Genomic DNA, 21,676 nt, shown 5'->3' with positions numbered 1-21,676 from the left:
TATGCTATGTTATGAATGTTTGTTATTGAAGATGAGGCAAATTAAACCAGTTTAGTAGATATTAATTCTGTTTGGAATTAAGGTTACCACATATGATATGTAGTCTTGTACCACCTGTATGTTGTACTTTAAAGTACAGAACAAACAACATCCTCAAGTGGTTTGAATATTAGCAGATTTTTAAAGATACTGCATTCTGGTAAGCCCATGTTTCTCTGTAGTGATAGAAATAAAATTATTGTTGTTTAGACTACATAGAAGAAATTATATTAAGCAAGTTAGAACAGTCAAGGGGGAGATCAAAATGGTTTGCAAAGGTGAATCTTCTTTGGGTTCCCAATCTTAGAGGAGAATTAGCATTTAGCAATAGAAAGGAGTAATTATGGATTATATGTGAATTTGAAGATCCGTAAAGTTTTTTTTTCCAAATCTCAATATGCTTTCCTCTTATCTACCAACAGGTACAACTGTAACAGCTTTGAGATTATTTAAGAATCTACCTGTAAGAAAACAATTTTACTCCACTGCTAAAAAATGTAAAGATGAAATTAAAAAGGTCCAGGATCTCCTCATAAGTTATGGTATCCTTAGACCAGATTTAAGGATTGTTTTTGTACATAATAAGGTGAGCATTATTGAATTTTATAAAATTCTTTAAATATACAATATAACAAAGGAATAGTGTATATTATATAAATCAGATATCTAGTATGGACTGAATGTTTACCGTCCCTTTCACTACCCAATTCATTTCTTGAAAACTTAATCACCAATGTGATGGTTTTAGGACATGGAGCCTAGTGCATGAGGGCAAAGCATTCATGAATGTTGTTAGTGCTCTTATAAAAGAGACTCCAGAGAGCTGCCTTTCATCTTCTACCATCTCAGCACACACAGTGAACCAGGAAGTTGGTCCTCACCAGACTTTTAGGATCTTGGATCCTAGCCTCCAGAACTGTGAGAAATACATTTCTTCTATTTACAAGCCACCTGGTTTATAGTATTTTGTAATAGTAGTCCCAGGGAAATACATAATCTTTTTTCAAAAATATAGTTCACGTTCATTTATTTTTATCTTTGTTATATAAAAAAATCTATAACTTGTCGACTAATATCCGTATGAAATCTGATCAAACCTTATATTCTTAATATATAAGACCAGAGATTCCCTAAGTAGACTTTTTTATCCAAGAAATGCTTGAGCACTCCCTTTTATGAAAAGCTAAGATTCTGAAAATCTTGAAGATGGGTAAGACTTGTTCTGTTCCTTTAAAGAGTGTACAATTCAGTGACATGTTTTTACCTTCTAAACTGTTTTTTTGTTTGTTTGTTTGTTTTTGTTTTTTTAAGGAAACTACCTCATTTTTTTCCATTTTTTAGAGCAGGGCTTATAAGGAAAGGATTTCATCTTATTGCTTGATGAATTTTATGGGAAAGAAAGTTTCATGTATTTTCTGATTTTTTTTTACAAAATTCCACATGAGCACCTTGAAATATTTAGTGGAAGGAGAGCAGAATCACACAGCAACATGGAAGCCTCAGAGGAATAAAGAATTAACACTTGCAAGCCAGGATCTATCTAGGTGCATTAATCTCCTGTAACCCTCACAATAACAACCAAGTGAGGTGGACATTTTATCAATTTTGCAGTTGTCCTCTGAGCTGAACTCCAAGAGGTTCCATACTTTGCTTAGTGTTGGACAACTAAAAAGTTGTTGAAATGGAATTTGAAACTTAGCGTGCCTTGGAGTGCAGGTTCTGTACACTCTATTGTGTTCTCTTCCCAGTGTTTTTTAAAAAATATAAATTTATTTATTTATTTTAATTAGGTATATATGACAGCAGAATGCATTTTGATACATTGTACACAATTGCAGCACAAGTTTTCATTTCTCTTATTGTACACGATACTAGATGTAGCATTGCACCACATGTGCAGTGATACATGTATAGAGATGGTAATGCCCATCACATTCCATCATCTTTCCTGCCCCCATACCCACTTTCCTCAGCACTCTCCCCTTTGCCCAGTCACATTTCCTCCCCCGCATTCCATTATGGATCAGCATCCACTTATCAGAGAGAAGATTTGGCCTTTGGTTTTTTGGGATTGGCTTACTTCGCTTAGCATGATATTCTACAACTTCATCCAATTACTTGCACGTACCATAATTTTTTTCTCTTTTAATGCTGAGTAATATTTTATTGTGTATATATACCACAGTTTCTTTATCCATTCGTCTATTGAAAGGCATTTAGGTTGGTTCCAGTGCTTAGCTATTGTGAATTGTACTGCTATAAACATTGATGTGGCTGTGTTACTATAGTATGCTGATTTTAAGTCCTTTGGGTATAGACCTAGGAGTGGATAACTGGGTCAAATGATGGTTCCATTCCAAGTTTTCTAAGGCATCTCCATACTTCTTTCCAGAGTGCTTGCACCAATTTGCAGTCCCACCAGCATAGTCCTTTTCCAAATTTCAGAATACTTAAAATAACTTTGTGAGATAAACAGCATTATCTCTGTATGAGGAATAAAGCTCAGAGTGATCAAAGGAATTGTTTCACATTTTGAACTGAGTAATAGTGCTGAGGTCAGAAGCTATTTTGTCTCAGTTTCTTTCTATTCTATGTCTTTTTTACTCATTTATCAAGAAGATTCTTTATCTTCTAACTTCAAGCCATGGTGAAATGTTTATGATCAAAATCTTTGGTCATATTGAAAGAAAAAAATTAAGACTAGTCAGCCACCTGTTCCTGCTGGCATAGAGCTCAACCAAATGATACCTTGAGATCCCTTTCAGCTCTACCATGGTATGATTCCTCAGGATGTTGATGGATAGAGGCTGGTCCTGCTAATATAAATAACCCTATGACCTCTTGATTCAGAGGACGTTAAGTAATTAGAAGTTAAATGTCTCCGAGTTAAGAAAACACCAAGATCAGAAGAAACATGGTAATCAGAAAGGGAAAACAGATGAAAAGGCTAACATATGAGTAGAGATAGGAATTAGTTGTTCGTAAAAGAAAAGTGATTACTAAAAAGTTTTGAATGATAGACAAAATAGGATTATTGCCTCACATAATGAAAATGAGTATATCAGAATTATTTGGTTGAAATCTCGAGTTTTTATTCATTTGAAGTCAATATATGTCTTCTAAGTTTTAAAGTTTAGTGTAGGTGTTTTCTGCTGAGAATTGAAAGTAGTATTTTGTAATACACTATATTTTAGTATTTTCAGAGGACACTATTGTCTGAACTTATATTAAACAAATGCCTTTATGGCCTTCAATAATTTCTGATGCAGTTCAACTTCTGGAGAATATGATGAGAATGTTATACTATGAAAGTAATAAAAGATTATCAAAAGTCTTACAGTAAAATTGAACATTAGCTATTGTTATGCAAGGAGACAGACCATGGGCTGAATTAGAACAGGCTTTTTATTTTTGAGCTCTTTTGTTGTTAGTACAGATTATTATTCTAATTTTTTGTTTCTCAGTAGTCCTGTTGTGCCTCAAGAAATGTTTAACTATATTGTTGAAACTTCCAAAATAGTATTGACATGTTATCCTCAGTCTCTTTAAATGTTGAATCCTTCAGTGCTCTTAGTCTTTTTCTTTTAAACATTGTTAACTTTCATCACTCCTTCATATGCTGTTGGGAAGGATGTTTTGGTCTTTGTTTAAAATTTAAACATGATAATATTGATGTTTTTATTTTTTTTTTCTGCTTTAGAAACCAACAATCATACTGCCCATAATATGAGAAGTCCTATTGCTATTTTGATAACTTGGATTAGATAGTGTTCCTTCTTTTTATGAAGGTTTAACCTGCCAAGACATTCTTTGAATACTGATAATGTTGATGTTCTTGCCAGTATGGTTATGTTAGAAAGAGGTATTTTTCTTCTTTCATCACCATGTTCCTTGAAAGCATATTGAATAATGAGACAGCTAAAGGAAAATAATTTACAAGTGCATTCAGTGAGTTTATTTAAAGTAGATATTATGTGGAGAATTGCTGGAGCCATTCTTTAAATGAACACTATGGTTTTCAGGTTTAATGTAAAAACTGAATCCATGTGAGGTCTTGCTATATATATTTTCATTTATAAAGTAGTTATTAGAATTTTTCTCTATGGTATTATCTGAAACCAATTTAGTATTCTTAGCTATTTCATATAAACAATTAATTTTGTGGAACTCTAAAACATAATGTTAAATTTGTGATTTTAAATAAGGGCTATTCTCATACTTCATTGATTTTAAGTTTTTCTTAAAATATTTGTAGTTTTAGACACTGTTTTGAAGTTTTGTTTTGTTTTGTAGTGTTGGGGATTGAATCAGGGCCTCAAACATACAAAACATATGCTCTACCATTGAGCTACATCTCCATTCCTGAATTTTGTTTCAATAATTAGAAGCCCACTGGTGTTGCAAAAGCTGAATTGGATGTATTGATTTCAGAAGTTTTTAACTATTAAAAAAGTGAGTAACATGATTCAAAGAATGGCTTCCTGCCAGGTGTGATATCACACACCTGTAATCCCAGCAAGAGGATCATGAGTTCAAAGCCAGCCTCAACAGTTTAGCCAGGCCCCAAGCAATTTAGTGAGTCTCAATTGCTTGTCTTAACCCTTTCTCAAAATAAGCCTAAAAAGGGTTATGGAAATGGCTCAATGGTTAAGCACCCCTGGATTCAATCCCTCCCACCCCAAAGAAAAAGAATGGCTTCCCTCTCATTTCCACCTCCATGTTACACAAGAGTGTTAAGACTTATTGGAGTCAGTTCTTGTTGTGTGTATTTGTGTTTTGAGGTCTGATATAATGTTAACACAACTTTGAATGGTTGAATATTTCTGTTTTCAGTCAGTCTGGGAAGAAGCAAGGACCTTAGCCAGAAATACAAAAACAGAAACCTGGTTTGATTGTGAAATGTAGTAGCCTCATTTCTTGGTTTGGTTTTCCAAGTCTCTAGGAAAACACTGTTTTGTGTTTTGGATTTGGAAGCACAAAAAATTTGGATTATAAACTGAAGATTAATAAGTGGTATCTTATCTATATCTGCTTCTTATGATATTCATTTTTTTATGGTATGCTTTGTTCATTGTATCCTCTTTGCCTTTTACTCAAAGCATTTTCAGTGTCCCACCTTTGTTTTAGTTGTGCTATGGGGAGGGGAGTCAAGGAGAAAAGTCTTTGCCACAATTGAACCAGTGTTAAAGATCACCCCCATCTCACCAAAGTTGAAGCAGTACAGTCAGAGATTCCAAGTTAGGACTGTGACTCAACTGTTGCTTCCTTAAGAAGAAATTATTCTTACAATGCCAATCTAGAAAGTTTGGGTGGGTTATTTTTTTCTTTAATTGATGTAGGTGGGTGTTTCTTCAAAAATATATTAAAAGGTTAGCTGAATATCAATCATGCTTTTTTAATTTTAAAGGAGATTTTTGCTACTTTCAAATTAATAACTAAATTTATCAAATAGTTTTCATGTCTTTTGTTATGCTAATTTCTTTTACTTTCACCTTAATTCTTTGGAATATTGTATAGAAAAGTATATATAAAGACACATAACAAACTTACAAATGTAGTTGGTTTCTGAATTTTATGTTTAGCAACACTATTAGAGTGTATATAGAGAGTCTAATATTATCCTTTAGGAAAACTTTGATTTGCTTCAACTGTGCATGTGGCATTTTCTCCATGCTTCTTGCATATCCTTTTGCTTCATTACCAGTGACTTACATTCCATCTCTAAAGCCTCTTTTTTTTTTTTTTTTGGTAATTGGGACTTGAACCCAGGGTCATGTTTTACCACTGTGCTACATCCCCAGTCCTTTTTATTTTGAGATAGGATCTCATTAAATTGCTGAGTCTGGTCTCAAACTTGGATCCTCCTTCCTCAACCTCCCTAGTCACTGGGATTACAGGTGTGTGTCATTGCACCTGCCTTCAATAGCCTCTTATGGGAGGGAGGCCTGCATCTGTATCTTTTTAGAATAAGCAAAAACTTTTAGTCTCTACCTATTAACATGTACCTGAGTGTGAGCTCCAGTCCAGTAAAGGCCTCAGCTAAATACCTAGACTTTGTGATCCAGATCCAAACAAATCCATCATAAAGTCATACCTGACAGTTTTGGTCTGAAGTGACTTTAACTCCTCTTAATTTCTGTGGTTTTTATTGTTAGCATTTGATAATCACTCAAGTTTTCATATGTTGAGCGTTCTTATGCTTTCATATCTTCTCACTTCTACTGTAAACTCCTGCAGACTATAAGCTATGATATACCCCTTCCAAAGCACCTACTCAAGGCTCTGTGTCTAGTATATAGAAGGAAGCTCTAGGACAGGAGAATAAATACTTTATTAAAGAATAAGTTGGGCTGGGGATGTGGCTCCAGCGGTAGGGTGCTTGCCTGGCATGCATGCGGCCCGGGTTCGATCCTCAGCACCACGTACAAAGATGTTGTGTCCACCGAGAACTAAAAAATAAATATTAAAAAATTCTCTCTGTCTCTCTCTCTCCCCCCCCCCCCCACTCTCTCTTTAAAAAAAAAAAATAAGATATTTGAGGGGCTAGGGTTGTGGCTCAGTGGTAGAGCGCTTGCCTGGCATGCATGAGGCATTGGGTTCGATTCTCAGCACCACATACAAATAAATAAAATAAAGGTTCATCAACAACTTAAATTTTTTTTTTTTAAAAAAGAATAAGATATTTGAATTTGAGCATTATATTAAGCAAAATAAGTCACATCAGTCAAGGGTCATATGTTTTCTCTCATATGTGAAAGCTAGAGAGAAAAAAGGAAAGGGAATTTCATTTAAAAAAAAAAAAAGCAGGGGGGAGATCAGTAGAAAAGGAAGGGGGGGCACCACAGGGAGGGAAAAAGAAAGATACTAGAGAACAAAACTGACCAAATTGTATGTTTCTACTCTGTGCATATATAATGAATCCCACTATTATGTATAATTATAAGACACCAATAAAAAAGATTTTAAAAATTAGGAAATGTGAACTTTAGCTTATCCTTTACATTTTCAACATTTAAGTCATTGAGCAATCCACTCAAACCATTGCAGTCACATAAAGAAAATAGTAATGGGACAGGATTAAAAACACTATTTGCTGTAAAATATTCAAAAAAAATCTAATCACACACCTGATTTTGATTACAGCCTAAGAGAATTATGGGAACAAACTTAAGCCCAGGATTACATTGTGTACTTAATATCAGTTGAAGTAGGATAGGCACAAAGAGTCTCTGAAAAAAATCCATATAAATGAGGAAAATTTTCTGATATGGACAAAAAGTAAGACTTCTCCATAGGTTTTCATTGGTAGGGGTCAGATGAAAGTCCAAAGCAATGTGGTATAAAACCACTGCTCTGTAAATCTTATTCTCCCTTTCTATATGTCTTAATTTTCTTGTTGGTCTTTTTTAGTCTCATGACTTAGATATCAGTCATATATAAGTGACTCGTAAATTTTTATTTTATTCTGTACCTGTTCCCTAAAGTTTACACTCACGGATTCATCTACCACTCTAGTTATCTCTCTTTGGGTATCTAGTAATAGGCTTCTTACACTTAACATGTAAAAAATTCAGGTTCATATGTTCCCTCCCAGACTTTTTTCTGCCTCCTTCCCCATAAGTATATACAAACCCTCTTTTTCCAGTTGGCAAACCCAAAAGCCTTTTAGGCTTATTCTTGGCTACCAATTCCCTTACACTCTAATCCGATTCAAGAGTAAATTCTTTATATCTGCTTTCAAAATTTTCCATGTTTATGACAACCACTGTGGTGCAAGCCACCACCTTATTTTACCTGAATTCTTGTATGTATTCTAATTGGATCTCCCTAATTCCTTCACTGCCCTCTTCAATCTATTTTCTGCCCACCAATCCTGGGGGAGGGGAGAGTGTAAGTCAGATCATATAAATTCTCTTTAGTCAATTTCCATTTCATTGAGAGTAAAAATAAAGTCTTCACAGATGGACTGCAAATTCTATCGCAGCAGTTAATAAACTGTTTCTGCAAAAATCCGGATAGTATGTATTTTAGGTTTTGTAGGCCAATGAGTTTTTATTGCCATTATTCACCTCTCCATTTGTAGCATGAAAGCAGCCCTGAACAATAAGACTTTGCTTACAAAAATTAGGCAGTGGACTTAATCTGGCTCTTTGGCAGTATTTTGCAAACCTCCCTCTTTTCTTGATCACTTTGCTTCTTTTCTTTCTGGAATCAGTCACAATTTGAACTCAGGACTGATGGATTTGCAATAAGTTTCTTTGCCTAGAACGTTCACCCTCTCCTTATATCTGGTTCAGTTCTCATCTTTTACATCTCAAACTTTTTCAGTGAGGCTTTCTTTATCAACCCTAAAATTACAACCATTTTCCCTGCCTCACACATATTTTCCTTAAGATTCACACTATCAAATATATGTAGTCTTGATTTATTGTCTTTATTTCCTTCTCTAGCATATAATTTCCATGATGAAGAGGATGTTTTACTGTTTCATAACTGCCATATTTCTAGTGCATTCAATAAATGTGATTAAGGGCTGAGATCAGGGGTACTTCACCACTATTCCATAGTGACCTGTGAGCATAGGTATTAAAGCACCTGAGAAGTATAGGCAGATGTTATCATTGAACATTAAAGATAGCAACTGAACAGAGAAATAAAGCAGAAAAAATGAGCTCTCATACTCAACACTTCCTTCTCCTTTTGGTTGAGACTCATAGAAAATGAAAAAAAAGAGAGGGAGCTGAGTTTTTCCACTTGGCAGGTGGGCATTTATTAATTCACTGGGTAGGAACAACCTATAAAAGTGACAGGATTAATATTAAAGATACTGAGCATTTTTTTTTCTGTATTCTGTTGGCCATTTATACTTCTTTGAGAAGTCTTCTTTCAGATCATTTGCCCATTTTTTGATTGGGTTATTCTTTCATTACTTCTTTTGAGTTCTTTATATATTCTGTATTGTAAATTTCTGTTGGATAAATAACTTGAAACAATTTTCTCCCATCTGTAGGTTGTCTCTTCACTATTGATTGTTTCTTTGCTGTGCAGAAGCTATTTAATTTGATGTAATCCTATTTGTTTTTGTTTTTCTTTCCTGAATTATTGAAGTCCTGTTTGGAAATTGTTATCTGTGCCAATATCTTGAAGTGATTGTTATCAGGTATTCTGATGCTTCAGCATTGCTCTTTTAGTTCACAATTATTTTGACTATTCAAAGGTCTTTGTGTTTCAGTGTGAGTTTTTCTAGTTCTAGGAAGAATGTCATCATTGGTATTTTGATAGGGATTGCATTGAATCTATAAGATCACCTTCGACTGTATGGCCATTTAAACAATATTAATCCTCCCAATCCATAAACATGGAAAGTCTTTCCATATACATGTGTCTTCTTCAGCTTCTTTCTTCAGTGTGCTATAATTTCCATTGTAACAAAGGGGCAAAATTATATAAACTAAAAGGTTAAAGAATAATAAAATTAATTTTAAAAAGGAAAGTAAAAGTAGTGGAAAGGAAAGGAAAAAAAATTAAACATTGAAAAGTAAAGTTAAAAAATATATAAACAAAAAACAAAAAAAACAAAAATTTCCTCACTTCTAAGATGTTCTCTACAGATAAGAATGAGATCTTTTTTCTGTGTTGTCTTAGGCTATGTGTCCCTTAAGGAGAACAAAGGCTGGGGGTTGTTCTCCCCTTCTTTCCTTTCCTGTGTTCTCCAGTCAATTAGCAGGAGTGGTTTGTGGCCATAGCCAGGAATACCTTAGAGTCCCCAGGCAAAGATGTGCTCCAGAGCTGTTTGGCCCATTTATTCCAAGAGCAGAGAGAGAGTATGGATTTGCATGTGCAGGGGGGGAAGGGGTGGCACTTTCCCTGTGCAAACCATTGCCCACAACTCTTACAATCTTAAGACTAGTACCCACATGAACATGTGACATTTCCACCTGTTCTTGAAGCTCTGAACCATCAGTTTTAAAAGGGAAGTGTTCTCTATTCAATTCAGTTATGCATTATAGTCCAGTTTGTTACTGCATACCGTTCTCAAGAGGATATGTATTAGAGACTCCTTTCTGGGGCTAGACTGACTCTCATAGCAGTTATCTACTGAGCTAATGTAATGATCTTGCTATGGGGACAGAGAATGGAAAATGCAGGGGCCTTTGTCTCCTAGAGCAGCAAGTTCATATAGGACCTCAAGATGGCCCCCTGTTACAACACCATGCAGATATCCTGGGAAGTGCAGAGAACTTCTCTGCCTGTTTGCTATGCAGATCCTAGATCTATCATCTGTTTAGACTGTACTTCTGCAAAGTGCCGATTCCTGTGCAAGTGGTGCTCACTGGGACTATACCTCTCACCTCTATACCTGCCTCCTATGCTGTTATGTCTTCGATGCTAGGGAGCTTTGTTTCACCTTCAGTTCTACTGTCCAAAATCTCTGGCTTTCTCCAAGTCTTTGATGACTCATTACTAGTAAACTTCAGCATTCTCTCATGGTCACCCATCTCCATACACAGCTATTCTCTAGATTTTTTATTCTGTCTTTTGGAGAAGCAGGCAAGTGAATGGTGCTTCTAACCTATCATCTTGAAACCTTCCTGAAATTTTAAAAATAGATTGTTGGGAATCATTAAAACCTTTTGAAGCAGAGAAGTAACCTGATCAAGATGTTTAACCTGACAATTAGTTTGGCACTAGTCTTCGGGAAGGAGTTATGAGAAACTGTAAATAGGAGCACTATTTGAGAAGCTGGTATACTATCATAGGCAATAAGGGCCTGAATCAGGATAAATATATCAGGCATGTGAAGCACAAAGTGTCTGATAGCTATTAATAAAGGGAGAATCAATGAGACTGATTGACTGACTGCATGTGGAAAACAGAGAACATAATAGATTTTTAAATGTCTGATTAATATAACTTATTGCTTAGGGAAATGATAGTACTACATCCTGGTTTAAATCTTCAACCCTCTTTTTCTTCTTGCTTTGTTTTGGAAAACAGGGAAAGGATGTTTTCACTTTGAGGTCTAAAAACACTAGCTCCTTTTTCTTCCTCTTTGTGAAATTTAAGTGAATTTATTGTTTAATTTACTTCTCATTCGTTAGTTTTGAGGATTTTTTTTCCCTTATACTTGCAATGATCTGTATTTAATTTAAAGCTTGAGTAGCCAATGTAAAAAACAATTTGCTTTCTTTCAGTTGAATATTGTTAGCTAATATTAGAAGCAAATTTACTTTCAATTGGGTAATTAATTTTTTATACATATTTACATTACATTAGATTTTGCTTATAAGTTGTGATTATGATATATTTTTAAAAATCTGAATCCAACACTCTCCCCCTCCCCCCCAAAAAAAACTGCTTACATGTAGAACTATGTGACAGTCTTCTCTTATAGGATGAGAATTATTTCTAAGATTTTTTCCTTTATCTGCTATAATTAGAAATGCTGCAAGTCTTCAATATTTTTAATCTTGATGGGAAAAGTATATTACTCAGAACTTCCAGAGACTACCCACAATCTTCCTTTCATCCTGAGGAAGGATTTATTTAACTATTAAGAAAATCAAGCATTAGACAAGTATGATTTCTAATTCTGATCTTCATGGTATTACTAACTGGTTATATTACGTGTCTAGGCTTCAATGTCATTGTCTTTAAAATAGAATAATAGTATCAAGATAGCAGAAGTTTTCAAATTAAAATAAAGCATTCTTAGCCCAGGGTCTACCATGTAATTGCTTAGTAAATGTGCATTGTTACTGTTTCTGATATTGTGAATTTTATTAAAATATGATTAGATTTAAAAGACTATGGGCTGAGGTTGTGGCTCAGAGTGCTTGCCTAGCACATATGAGCCACTAGGTTTGATCATCAGAACCACATAAAAATAAATAAATAAAATAAACATATGTGTCCATTTACATCTAAATATATTTTTTAAAAAAGATTATTAGAGGAGATAGCCTTAGAAATAATTCTCGAGAAACACCAAGTGGTTAAAGGTGTTCAAAGAAGGGGAAACAACATGTACAATAGCAGGGAGTCATCAGAGGTCAGAGAAAGCTGTTGCAAGAAAAGAGATGATAAGATTAGAAAGATCACTTGGGTCTGGATTCGGAAAAATCTCGTATACCTTACATGGGAATGTGAACTACCTGTAGTGTGGCCGAGAAGGAACCAAATGAGAAGTTCATTTGGAGACTAACAAAATAAGAATTGCCATGGCATTGGAGGATGTACAAAATATGTTTAATCCTTAGTAAGACTGTAGAAGCTGATTCAGTAGTCTGAGCAGTTGTACAGGACATGGAGGGGGGAGGGTTTAGGCAAGAAAAACATCTCTCACATAGATGATATGATTTGCTTACCATTTGAAAATAATCTTTCTTGTTTTAAAACACTGCTGAGAAATGTGTCTCCATAGTCTATCTTTGATAGTTATGTAAAGTAATGCTTCTAAATTTTATTTAATTTTTAAATTGCACATTTATGAAAATATTTCTCCCATCTTTGTTTCTCATTTGCCTAGCTTCTTTAGTTCCCATCCTTTCTATAAGTAAAATGTCTATCACCAGGTTTCTGTAGCCTTGAGGAAAAATGTTCTGTTCACCCAATGTATATGTAATAAAATAAAAATATATAAGTGAAAGCCAAGGATGTTTTGTAATGCTGGTCTTCTAGCTTTAAATTCTTTTAACTTTTGTTTATCATGGAAGATTTTTATTTCATCTTCAAATCTGAAGCTTAATTTTGCTGGATACAAGATTCTTGGTTGGCACCCATTATCTTTTAGAGCTTGAAATATGTTATTCCAGGATCTTTTAGCTTTCAGGGTCTGTGTTGAAAAATCTGCCATTATCCCTATATGTAATCTGATTCCTTTCTCTTTTGGCGTTTAAAATTCTCTCCTTATTCTGTATGTTGGCCATTTTCATTATAATGTGTCTTGGTGTGGATCTGTTGTGATTTTGCACATTCGGCATCCTGTAGGCTTCTTGAATTTGGATTTCCATTTCATTCTTCATGTCTGGAAAGTTTTCTGATATTATTTCATTGAACAGATTGCTTATTCCTTTGGTTTGACCTCTATGCCTTATTACAGTCTAATCATATTAATGCTTATTATATTTATAGAAAATAGATATTTTTTAAATAATACTATTGCTATTGTGATGGAATAATCCATAATTTTATATTGGATTCAAACCATTTAGCAATTTCTTAGCTGCTAATGTTGTATTTGTGTCACTGCCCTTTTCTGAACCAGAGATATTATAAATATATGCAGGAGCAGTGGATATCGATGCAATTATGTTAACTTGTTAAATACCTTGAAAAAAAGGTTAAAAATTTGGGCTTTTTTAAAAAATATATATTTATTTTAGTTGTAAATGGACCTTTATTTTATTTATGTGCGGTACTGAGACTCGAACCCAGGGCCTCACACATGCTAGGCAAGTGCTCTACCACTGAGCCACAACCCCAGCCCCAGAATTTGGGCTTTTAAGAAATTCTGTTGTGAGTTTAATACATTTATGCATATAATTTGCAAGAAAAATTTAGTTGCTTAGTCCATTTTCTGCTGGATAAATTATAGACAGTAGGTTATTTGACTCATGCTTCTGCAGACCAGGAATCCCCAAAACAAGGAGTCGAACCTGGTAAGGGCCTTCTTACTGCATCATAACATGGAAAGTGAGTATTAGAGACAGAGAAAATTGAACTGAACTCATCCTTTTAACAAGTGTAAACCCGAGGTAACTAACGAACTCAGTTTGTACACATTAATCCAAATATGAGGGTAGTGCTCTAACCAGTTCTAAAGTTTCTACCTCTGTTAGGATAGCAATGAAATTTCAACATGAGTTTTGGAGGAGACATTGAAACTATGAGTTGCATTTGAAGAAAGTAGAATATTCTCTTTTATTTCATACTGTAAAAGGGGAGTCATCTGTATCAATATGCTATATCAGCATTATCTATATGTAACCTGCTTTTCTCTGTATAACAGATTGCTTTTATAATTGGGGTTTACTAATTAAATACTGAATAATCTCATCTAACTTCATTTTCTTCAAATAGTGTTTGTCAATGAAGTAGGAACAGGGACAAGATATATTTGGCTAAGTTCAATCAAACCTAAAATGGTGTGCATGTAATAATATATTTTTGATTGAGGCATTTTTGCACTGTCATCATACTGACCAGAGTCAGATTCTTACTTGGCACATTCAGATGCTCCAACTTTGTGTGACCTAGATAGAAAACATATGGAGGGTTGTGTGTATTTTTAGCTTGTTAAGCTTTTAGCCTAAGGGAAAGATACACAAAAAACTTCAGAAAGTGAAAAGTTAATCTGTTTTTGAAAATAACATAGGATTTATAAGATAGTAGAGAAAGCAAACTAAAAACTATATTTTCTGTAGAACATATAAATTAATTTAATTATAAAATCTAATTTCTTCTGGATTCTCAATATTTACTATATGTAATGGTTTAGCTTTTTAATAATGGATTCTGTTTTGAAACTAAGGAGTGCCTAAGTAATAGTGAAGATTTTACTTATCAACAGCTCTTTTTATTTATTTCTTGCTAGTTTAAGTGTAACTACTTTGGAAAATGTTCCTAAATTAACCTCCTTGATCTGATGCAATAATTACCTAGTGTGAAATAATTCTTCCAAGCTATGAGCAGTGCATTTAAAAAATATTTTTAAAATCATATTTCTTGCTCTATTTCACACCATTCCTAGAACCTGTTTCCTGAAGTGGTCTTTTTTCAATTCAGTATAGTAACTGTTCAGCAAATCATGCAGTGGATAGAAGCCATGTATTAATCAGCAACTAACATTTTATTTTTCTAATGTAAACTAAATAATATAACGTTTATATTAGTAGTATCATAGATTTTGTACTTAATTTAATGCAGGAATTTTAAAACATTTGTGGTTCAAAATATTTTCTTGCTATTTTAAATATATATACCATTGGGGGTGTGGCTCAGAGGTAGAGTGCCTGCCTAGCATGTTTAAGGCCCTGAGTTTAATCCCCAGTACTCAGTTTAATCCCCAGTACTTCAAAAAGGAAAAAAGAAAAATATGTGTGTGGTCAATATCAGAGAGCTGGCATATCTTTAAAAATTTATAGTTTTTGTGAATAAATTTTTTATCATGTAATAATTTCTTATTATAAGGAATTTTTGGGTATTTAATTCCCGTATATTTGCAGATTATTCAGAACCTTATCAACTTACTGTTATTTTGAATATTGTCCCTTAAGTTTTTTTTTTTTTAACAAAAAAACAAGCTATTTATTGATAAAATGTTTGATTTAGTTTACAATTAGTTTCTTTTCTTGAAACTTGTTTATTCAGTAAGAAAAAATGGTGTTTACATGCTTTTAGAAGGGGAACTGACTGCTGTCCTAAGGCTGTTTCAACCAAAGCAAAGGAAAAATAATTTAACATCTTGTTGATAGCTACTTCAACAAACTGTATTTTGGGCCTTCATTTTTTTTTTTCATATAAAAGAAAATATGCTTCTATGGAAAAAGAAAAGGGGCAAAATAAGATATTATGATATTTCAGAACAGGGGAAGAAAGGGAAGTCCTCATACAGGAGGTGGCGTGGGCAGTGGACCTTGGACAGTGGGAGGTGGCTAAAGCAGAAGAAACACACGGCTTAACCTGGGCATGTATTGCGGTGTTTTCAATCTTCTTGGAACTGAGTGTTGTAATAAGGTTGAAATAAACATAGAAGATAAGGTTGAAAATATGGGTCATGAAAGATGTTATGACGAGCAAATTGATTTTGTTATTTATTATATAGGCAACAGAGAGTTTTTTGTGTGTATATCTCTCTCTTCTAAAATTTTTATTTGTTCTTTTTAGTTATACATAAGAGTAGAGTGTATCTTTTTTTTTTTTTTGGTTTGTATATTTCTTTTTTTTTTTTAATTGGTTGTTCAAAACATTACAAAGCTCATGACATATCATACATTTGATTCAAGTGGGTTATGAACTCCCATTTTTACCCCAAATACAAGTTGCAGAATCACATTGGTTACACATCCACATTTTTACATAATACCATATTAATGACTGTTGTATTCTGCTACCTTTCCTATCCCCTACTATCCCCCCTCCCCTTCCCTCTCATCTTCCCTCTCTACCCCATCTTCTGTTGTTTAATTCTCTCCCTTGTTTTTTTTTTTTCCCTTTCCCCTCACAAACTCTTATATGTAATTTTGTGTAACATTGAGGGTCTCCTTCCATTTCCATACAGTTTCCCTTCTCTCTCCCTCTCTCCCACCCCACTCGTCTCTGTTAAATGTTAATCTTTTCCTCATGCTCTTCTTCCCTGTTCTGATCTTAGTTGCTCTCTTTATATCAAAGAAGACATTTGGCATTTGTTTTTTAAGGATTGGCTAGCTTCACTTAGCATTATCTGCTCTAATGCCATCCATTTCCCTGCAAAATCCATGATTTTGTCGTTTTTTAGTGCTGCGTAATACTCCATTGTGTATAGATGCCACAGTTTTTTAATCCATTCATCTATTAAAGGGCATCTAGGTTGATTCCAAAGTCTAGCTATTGTGAATTGTGCTGCTATGATCATTGATGTGGCAGTATCCCTATAGTATGCTCTTTTGAGGTCCTCAGGGAATAGACCGAGAAGGGCAATAGCTGGGTCAAATGGTGGTTCCATTCCCAGCTTTCCTAGGTATCTCCATACTGCTTTCCATATTGGCCGCACCATTTTGCAGTCCCACCAGCAATGTACAAGTGTACCCTTTTCCCCACATCCTCGCCAGCACTTATTGTTACTTGACTTCATAATGGCTGCCAATCTTACTGGAGTGAGATAGAAGATGATCTTAGAAGATGGAAAAATGTACCCTGTTCATGGATAGGCAGAACCAACATCATCAAAATGGCAATATTACCCAAAGTTCTCTATAGGTTTGACGCAATGCCGATCAAAATCCCAACGGCATTTCTTGTAGAAATAGATAAAGCTATCATGAAATTCATATGGAAAAACAAAAGACCCAGAATAGCAAAAGCAATTCTAAGCAGGAAGTATGAATCAGGCGGTATAGCGATACCAGATTTCAAACTATATTACAGAGCAATAGTAACAAAAACAGCATGGTACTGGTACCCAAACAGGCAGGTGGACCAATGGTACAGAATAGAGGACACAGAGACCAATCCTCAAAATTACAACTTTTTTATATTTGATAAAGGCGCTAAAAGCATGCAATGGAGAAAGGATAGCATCTTCAACAAATGGTGCTTGGAAAAATGGAAATCCATATACAACAAAATGAAGCTGAACTCCTTTCTCTCGCCATGCACAAAAGTTAATTCAAAATGGATCAAGGAGCTAGATATCAAACCAGAGACCCCGCACCTGATAGAAGAAAAAGTTGGCTCCGATCTACATATTGTAGGGTCGGGCTCCAAATTCCTTAATAGGACGCCCATAGCCCAAGAGTTAAATACAAGAATAGACAAATGGGACTTACTTAAACTAAAAAGTTTTTTCTCAGCAAGAGAAACAATAAGAGAGGTAAATAGGGAACCTACATCCTGGGAACAAATTTTTACTCCTCACACTTCAGATAGAGCCCTAATATCCAGAATATACAAAGAACTCAAAAAATTAAACAATATGATAAAAAACAACCCTATCAACAAGTGGGCCAAGGACCTGAACAGACACTTCTCAGAGGAGGACATACAATCAATCAATAAGTATATGAAAAAATGCTCACCATCTCTAGCAGTCAGAGAAATGCAAATCAAAACCACCCTAAGATACCATTGTCCCTTAAGTTACCAGCTACTGGCTGGCTTAAAACAGTAAGCCACAATAGCAGAAGCTAGTATTTCTTTATCTTTTCAGAGGTGTAAGTACATGTGCACACAGTGATACAGTGGAAGTTCCTCAAATAATTAAACATGATTACCTTGTGGCTCCTCAGTCCTACTCCTGGTATATACCCAAGAGAAATGAAAACACATGTCTATACAAAAATGCACACAAGAATATTTATAGCAGTATCATTTACAAAAGCCCAGAAGAAGAAACAACCCAAATACCTGTCAACTGATGGAAGTATCGTTCAAATATATATCTGTATAATGGAATATTATTTAGTCATTTAAAAGGAATGCAGTAGTTATATTATATGTTTAAACCTTAAAAATATTTTGCAAAGTGCTAAGAAAAGATTACATATTGTATGATTCCATTAACATGAATACCTAAAGTGGGCAAATTCATAAAGTAGATTAGTGATTGTAAGGTGATGGATAAGGAACTCACTGCTAATAGACAAGAGCTCTTATTTCTCTTTTTAGTGATTAAAATGTTCTAAAATGAAAATGTGATGCTTACACAACTATAAATACAGTAAAACCCATTGATTTGTAAATTTAAGGTATATAAATCGTGCAATATGTAGATTAAACATATTAAAAGAAGAAAAAGTATTGCCTTGTACTTTCTAATGTAAAGTAGTGAGCAAAGTCTGTAGTTATTAGCAGGTGCAAAGATATGGCAACCAATACTCTTTTCTTCTTGTTTCTTTACTCTGTTTTATATTTTATTATGGTTTTTATTAGTGCATTATAATCATACATATTATTTGGGTTCACTGTGACAAAATATTCATGTATGCACATATCATACTTTGTTCATTTCATTTTCCAGTACTTCCTGTTTCCCTTCTCGCCTCCTTCCCCCCATCCCCTTTCTCTACTCTTCTGTTTATAATTTATTTTAATTGGTACATTACAGTTATGCATAAGAGTGAAATTCATTGTGATATATTCATACATGCACTTAGGATAATTTGCTGAATTTTCATTATCCATTCATCTGTTGACAGACACCTAGGCTGGTTCCATAACTTGGCCATTGTGAATTGCACTGCTACAAACATTGGAATGCATTTATTACTAGAGTATTTTTATTTCAGTTCTTTTGGATAAATATCAAGGAGTGGGATAGCTGGGTCATGTGGTAATTCTATTCCTAGTCTTTTGTGGAACCTCTATACTGATTTCCATATTGGTTGTACTAATTTATAGTCACACTAACAATGTGTAAGTGTTCCTTTCTCCCCACATCCTTGTCAGCATTTATTATTATTTCTATTCCTGATGATTGTCTTCCTAACTAGCAGTCCACTAAAAATGTTGAACATTTGCTGGTCATTTGCATTTATTCTTTTGAAAACTGTTTGTTTAGTTCACTTCCCATTTATTGATTAGACTGATTGAGGTGTGTGGGGGTATGTGTGTATGTGAAGTTTTTTTAAGTTCTTTATACTTTGGATATTAATCCTCTGTTAGAAGAATAGCTGGCAAAGATATTCTCCCATTCTATAATCTTCTCTGCATGCTCTTGTTTCCTTTGCTGTCAGAAGCTTTTTAATTTGATCCCATTCCACTTTTCAATTCTTGCTTTATTTCTTGAGCTTCAGGGGTCTTACTAAGGAAGTCAGTGCCTGCATCTATATCTTAGAGTGTTGATCCTGTGTTTTCTTCTAGCAGTTGCAGTGCTTCCAGTCTAATTTCTAGGTCTTTGATCCAGTTTGAATTGACTTTTGTGCAGGGTTATAGGTAGAGATCTAGTTTCATTCTTCCACATATGGATATCCAGTTTTCCCAGCACCATTTGTTTAAAAAGCTATGTTTTCTGCAATGTATATTTTTGGCAGCTTTGTCAAGGATGAGATGGCTGTACATATGTAGATTTGTCTCTGTATTCTGTCTGTTCCAGTTAGTTTTCATGTCTGCTTATATGCAGACATCATGCTGGTTTTGTTACTATAGCTCTGTAGTATAATTTGAGATTGCTTATTGTGATACTTTGATCCTTGTTCTTATAGTTTAGAATTGCTTTGTCTATTCTATGTCTTTTTTTCTTTCATATAAATTTTAGGACCTTTTTTTTTTTTTTCTAGTTTTGTGAAGAGTACCATTAGTATTTTGATGGAGATTCCATTGAATCTGTATTTCACTTTTGGTAGAATGGCCATTTGAACTATTAAATCTGTCAATCCAAGAACACAGGAGGTTGTCCCATCTTCTAATGTATTTCCCCTTCTTGGTTAGATTTATTCTGAGGTTTTGGGTTTGGGGGCTTTTCTTTGGTGGGGTGTGGGGAGTTGAGATTATTGTGAATAGAAGTGTTTTCCTGATTTCTTTTTCATCAGGTTTATTATTGGGATATAGAAAACTTATTATATTTGAATGTTGGGGTTTTTTTATCCAGCTAATTTGCTGAATTTATCAGCTCTAGAAATCTGGTGGAGTTTTGGGGTCTTCTAAGTATAGATAAAATATATCATTGGCAAACAAATAATTTGACTTCTGTTTGTATTCCTTAATTTTCTTCTCTTGCTTAATTGCTCTGACTGAAATTTCAAAGTATGTATTGAATAACAGTGGTGAAAGTGGACATCATAGACTTGTTTCTGATTTTAATAGAAATGCTTTCAGCTTTTTACTGTTCCATATTATGTTAGCTTTGTAGTTCTTATATATAGCATTTATGATATTGAGGTAAGCTCCTTGTATCCCCTCTTTTTTCAGTGTTTATAACATGAATAGGTGTTGAATTTTGTCAGACTTTTCCTGCATCTGTTGAGATGATCATGTGATTTTTGTTCTTAATTCTATTTATATGATTAATTACATTTATTGATGTGCATGTGTTGAACCAACCTTGCATCCCCGAGTGAAACCAACTTGATCATGATGTACAGCTCAGCTCCCTGCCTCCAAGCATTATGTTGGATTGAACCCAGTGGCATTTTACCACCAAGTTATCCCCCAACCCCTGTTATTTTTGAAACAAGGTCTTGTTTGTTAAATTGTTGAGGCTGCCTTCAAACTTGTAATCCTCCTGCATCTATGTTCATCAGGGATATTAGTCTACAGTTTTCTTTCATTTTGTGTCCTTATCTGGTTTTGATATACGAGTGATAATGACTTTATAGTGTGCTACACACACACACACACACACACACACACACACTCACACTAATAATAATAATAATAATAATAATTTGAGGAGGATTAGCTTTAGTTTTTCTTGGGTCTTGTAGAGTTCATCTAACAACTATCTGGTCCTGGGCTTTTCTTTGTTGAAAGTCTTTTTTATTACTGCTTCGGTATCATTGCTGATTATTGGTGTGTTTGGGTTTATTCTATCCTCCTAATTTAATTTGGATAGGTCATATGTGTCTAAAACATTGCTAATATCTTCTAAATTTTTCAATGTATTGGAATATAAGGTTGCTATCTTAGAGAATGATGATACTGCCATTACCTAGGAGTTGTTTATGATTCTCATTTTTTTTTCTCTGTGCATGCAGTCATCACAAAGTCAAGTCTACTTCATACCTTTGTCTATCTTCTTTCCCTCTTTTGACTGTGCTGGTTCTATTATCCAGCCCAGTGGATTTTGACCACAGTATTAATATTAGTAAAATCCCATTGTTTGCAAGTGGTTTACCTTAAAATAAGATAAACCAAAACAACTAAAAAAAAAAAAAAAAAAGTCTTTTGTCACTTTCACTGACTTGAATTCCACCCTACTTTTAGGATAGAAGAGAAAGTA

General features: G+C 34.3%; 1 protein-coding gene across 8 annotated transcripts in view; it reads left to right on the top strand.

The window, feature by feature from the left end:
- The window catches only part of Pms1 (PMS1 homolog 1, mismatch repair system component), a 78,576-nt gene that overhangs the window by 31,056 nt on the left and 25,844 nt on the right, over positions 1 to 21,676 (top strand). For 5 of the 8 annotated variants that reach the window (XM_076865619.1, XM_076865614.1, XM_076865615.1 and 2 more), the window contains one exon: positions 462 to 625. The exons of the other annotated variants lie outside the window; for them this stretch is intronic. In XM_076865619.1, coding sequence (XP_076721734.1) covers positions 462 to 625 — 164 coding nt within the window. The remainder of the gene's footprint in view (positions 1 to 461; positions 626 to 21,676) is intronic. 8 annotated transcript variants of the gene reach the window in all.

Source organism: Callospermophilus lateralis, chromosome 9, assembly GCF_048772815.1.
Source record: "Callospermophilus lateralis isolate mCalLat2 chromosome 9, mCalLat2.hap1, whole genome shotgun sequence".
Taxonomy (NCBI): Eukaryota; Metazoa; Chordata; class Mammalia; order Rodentia; family Sciuridae; genus Callospermophilus; species Callospermophilus lateralis.
Note: the sequence above shows the minus strand (reverse complement) of the source record. Positions and strands in the feature narration are given on the sequence as shown.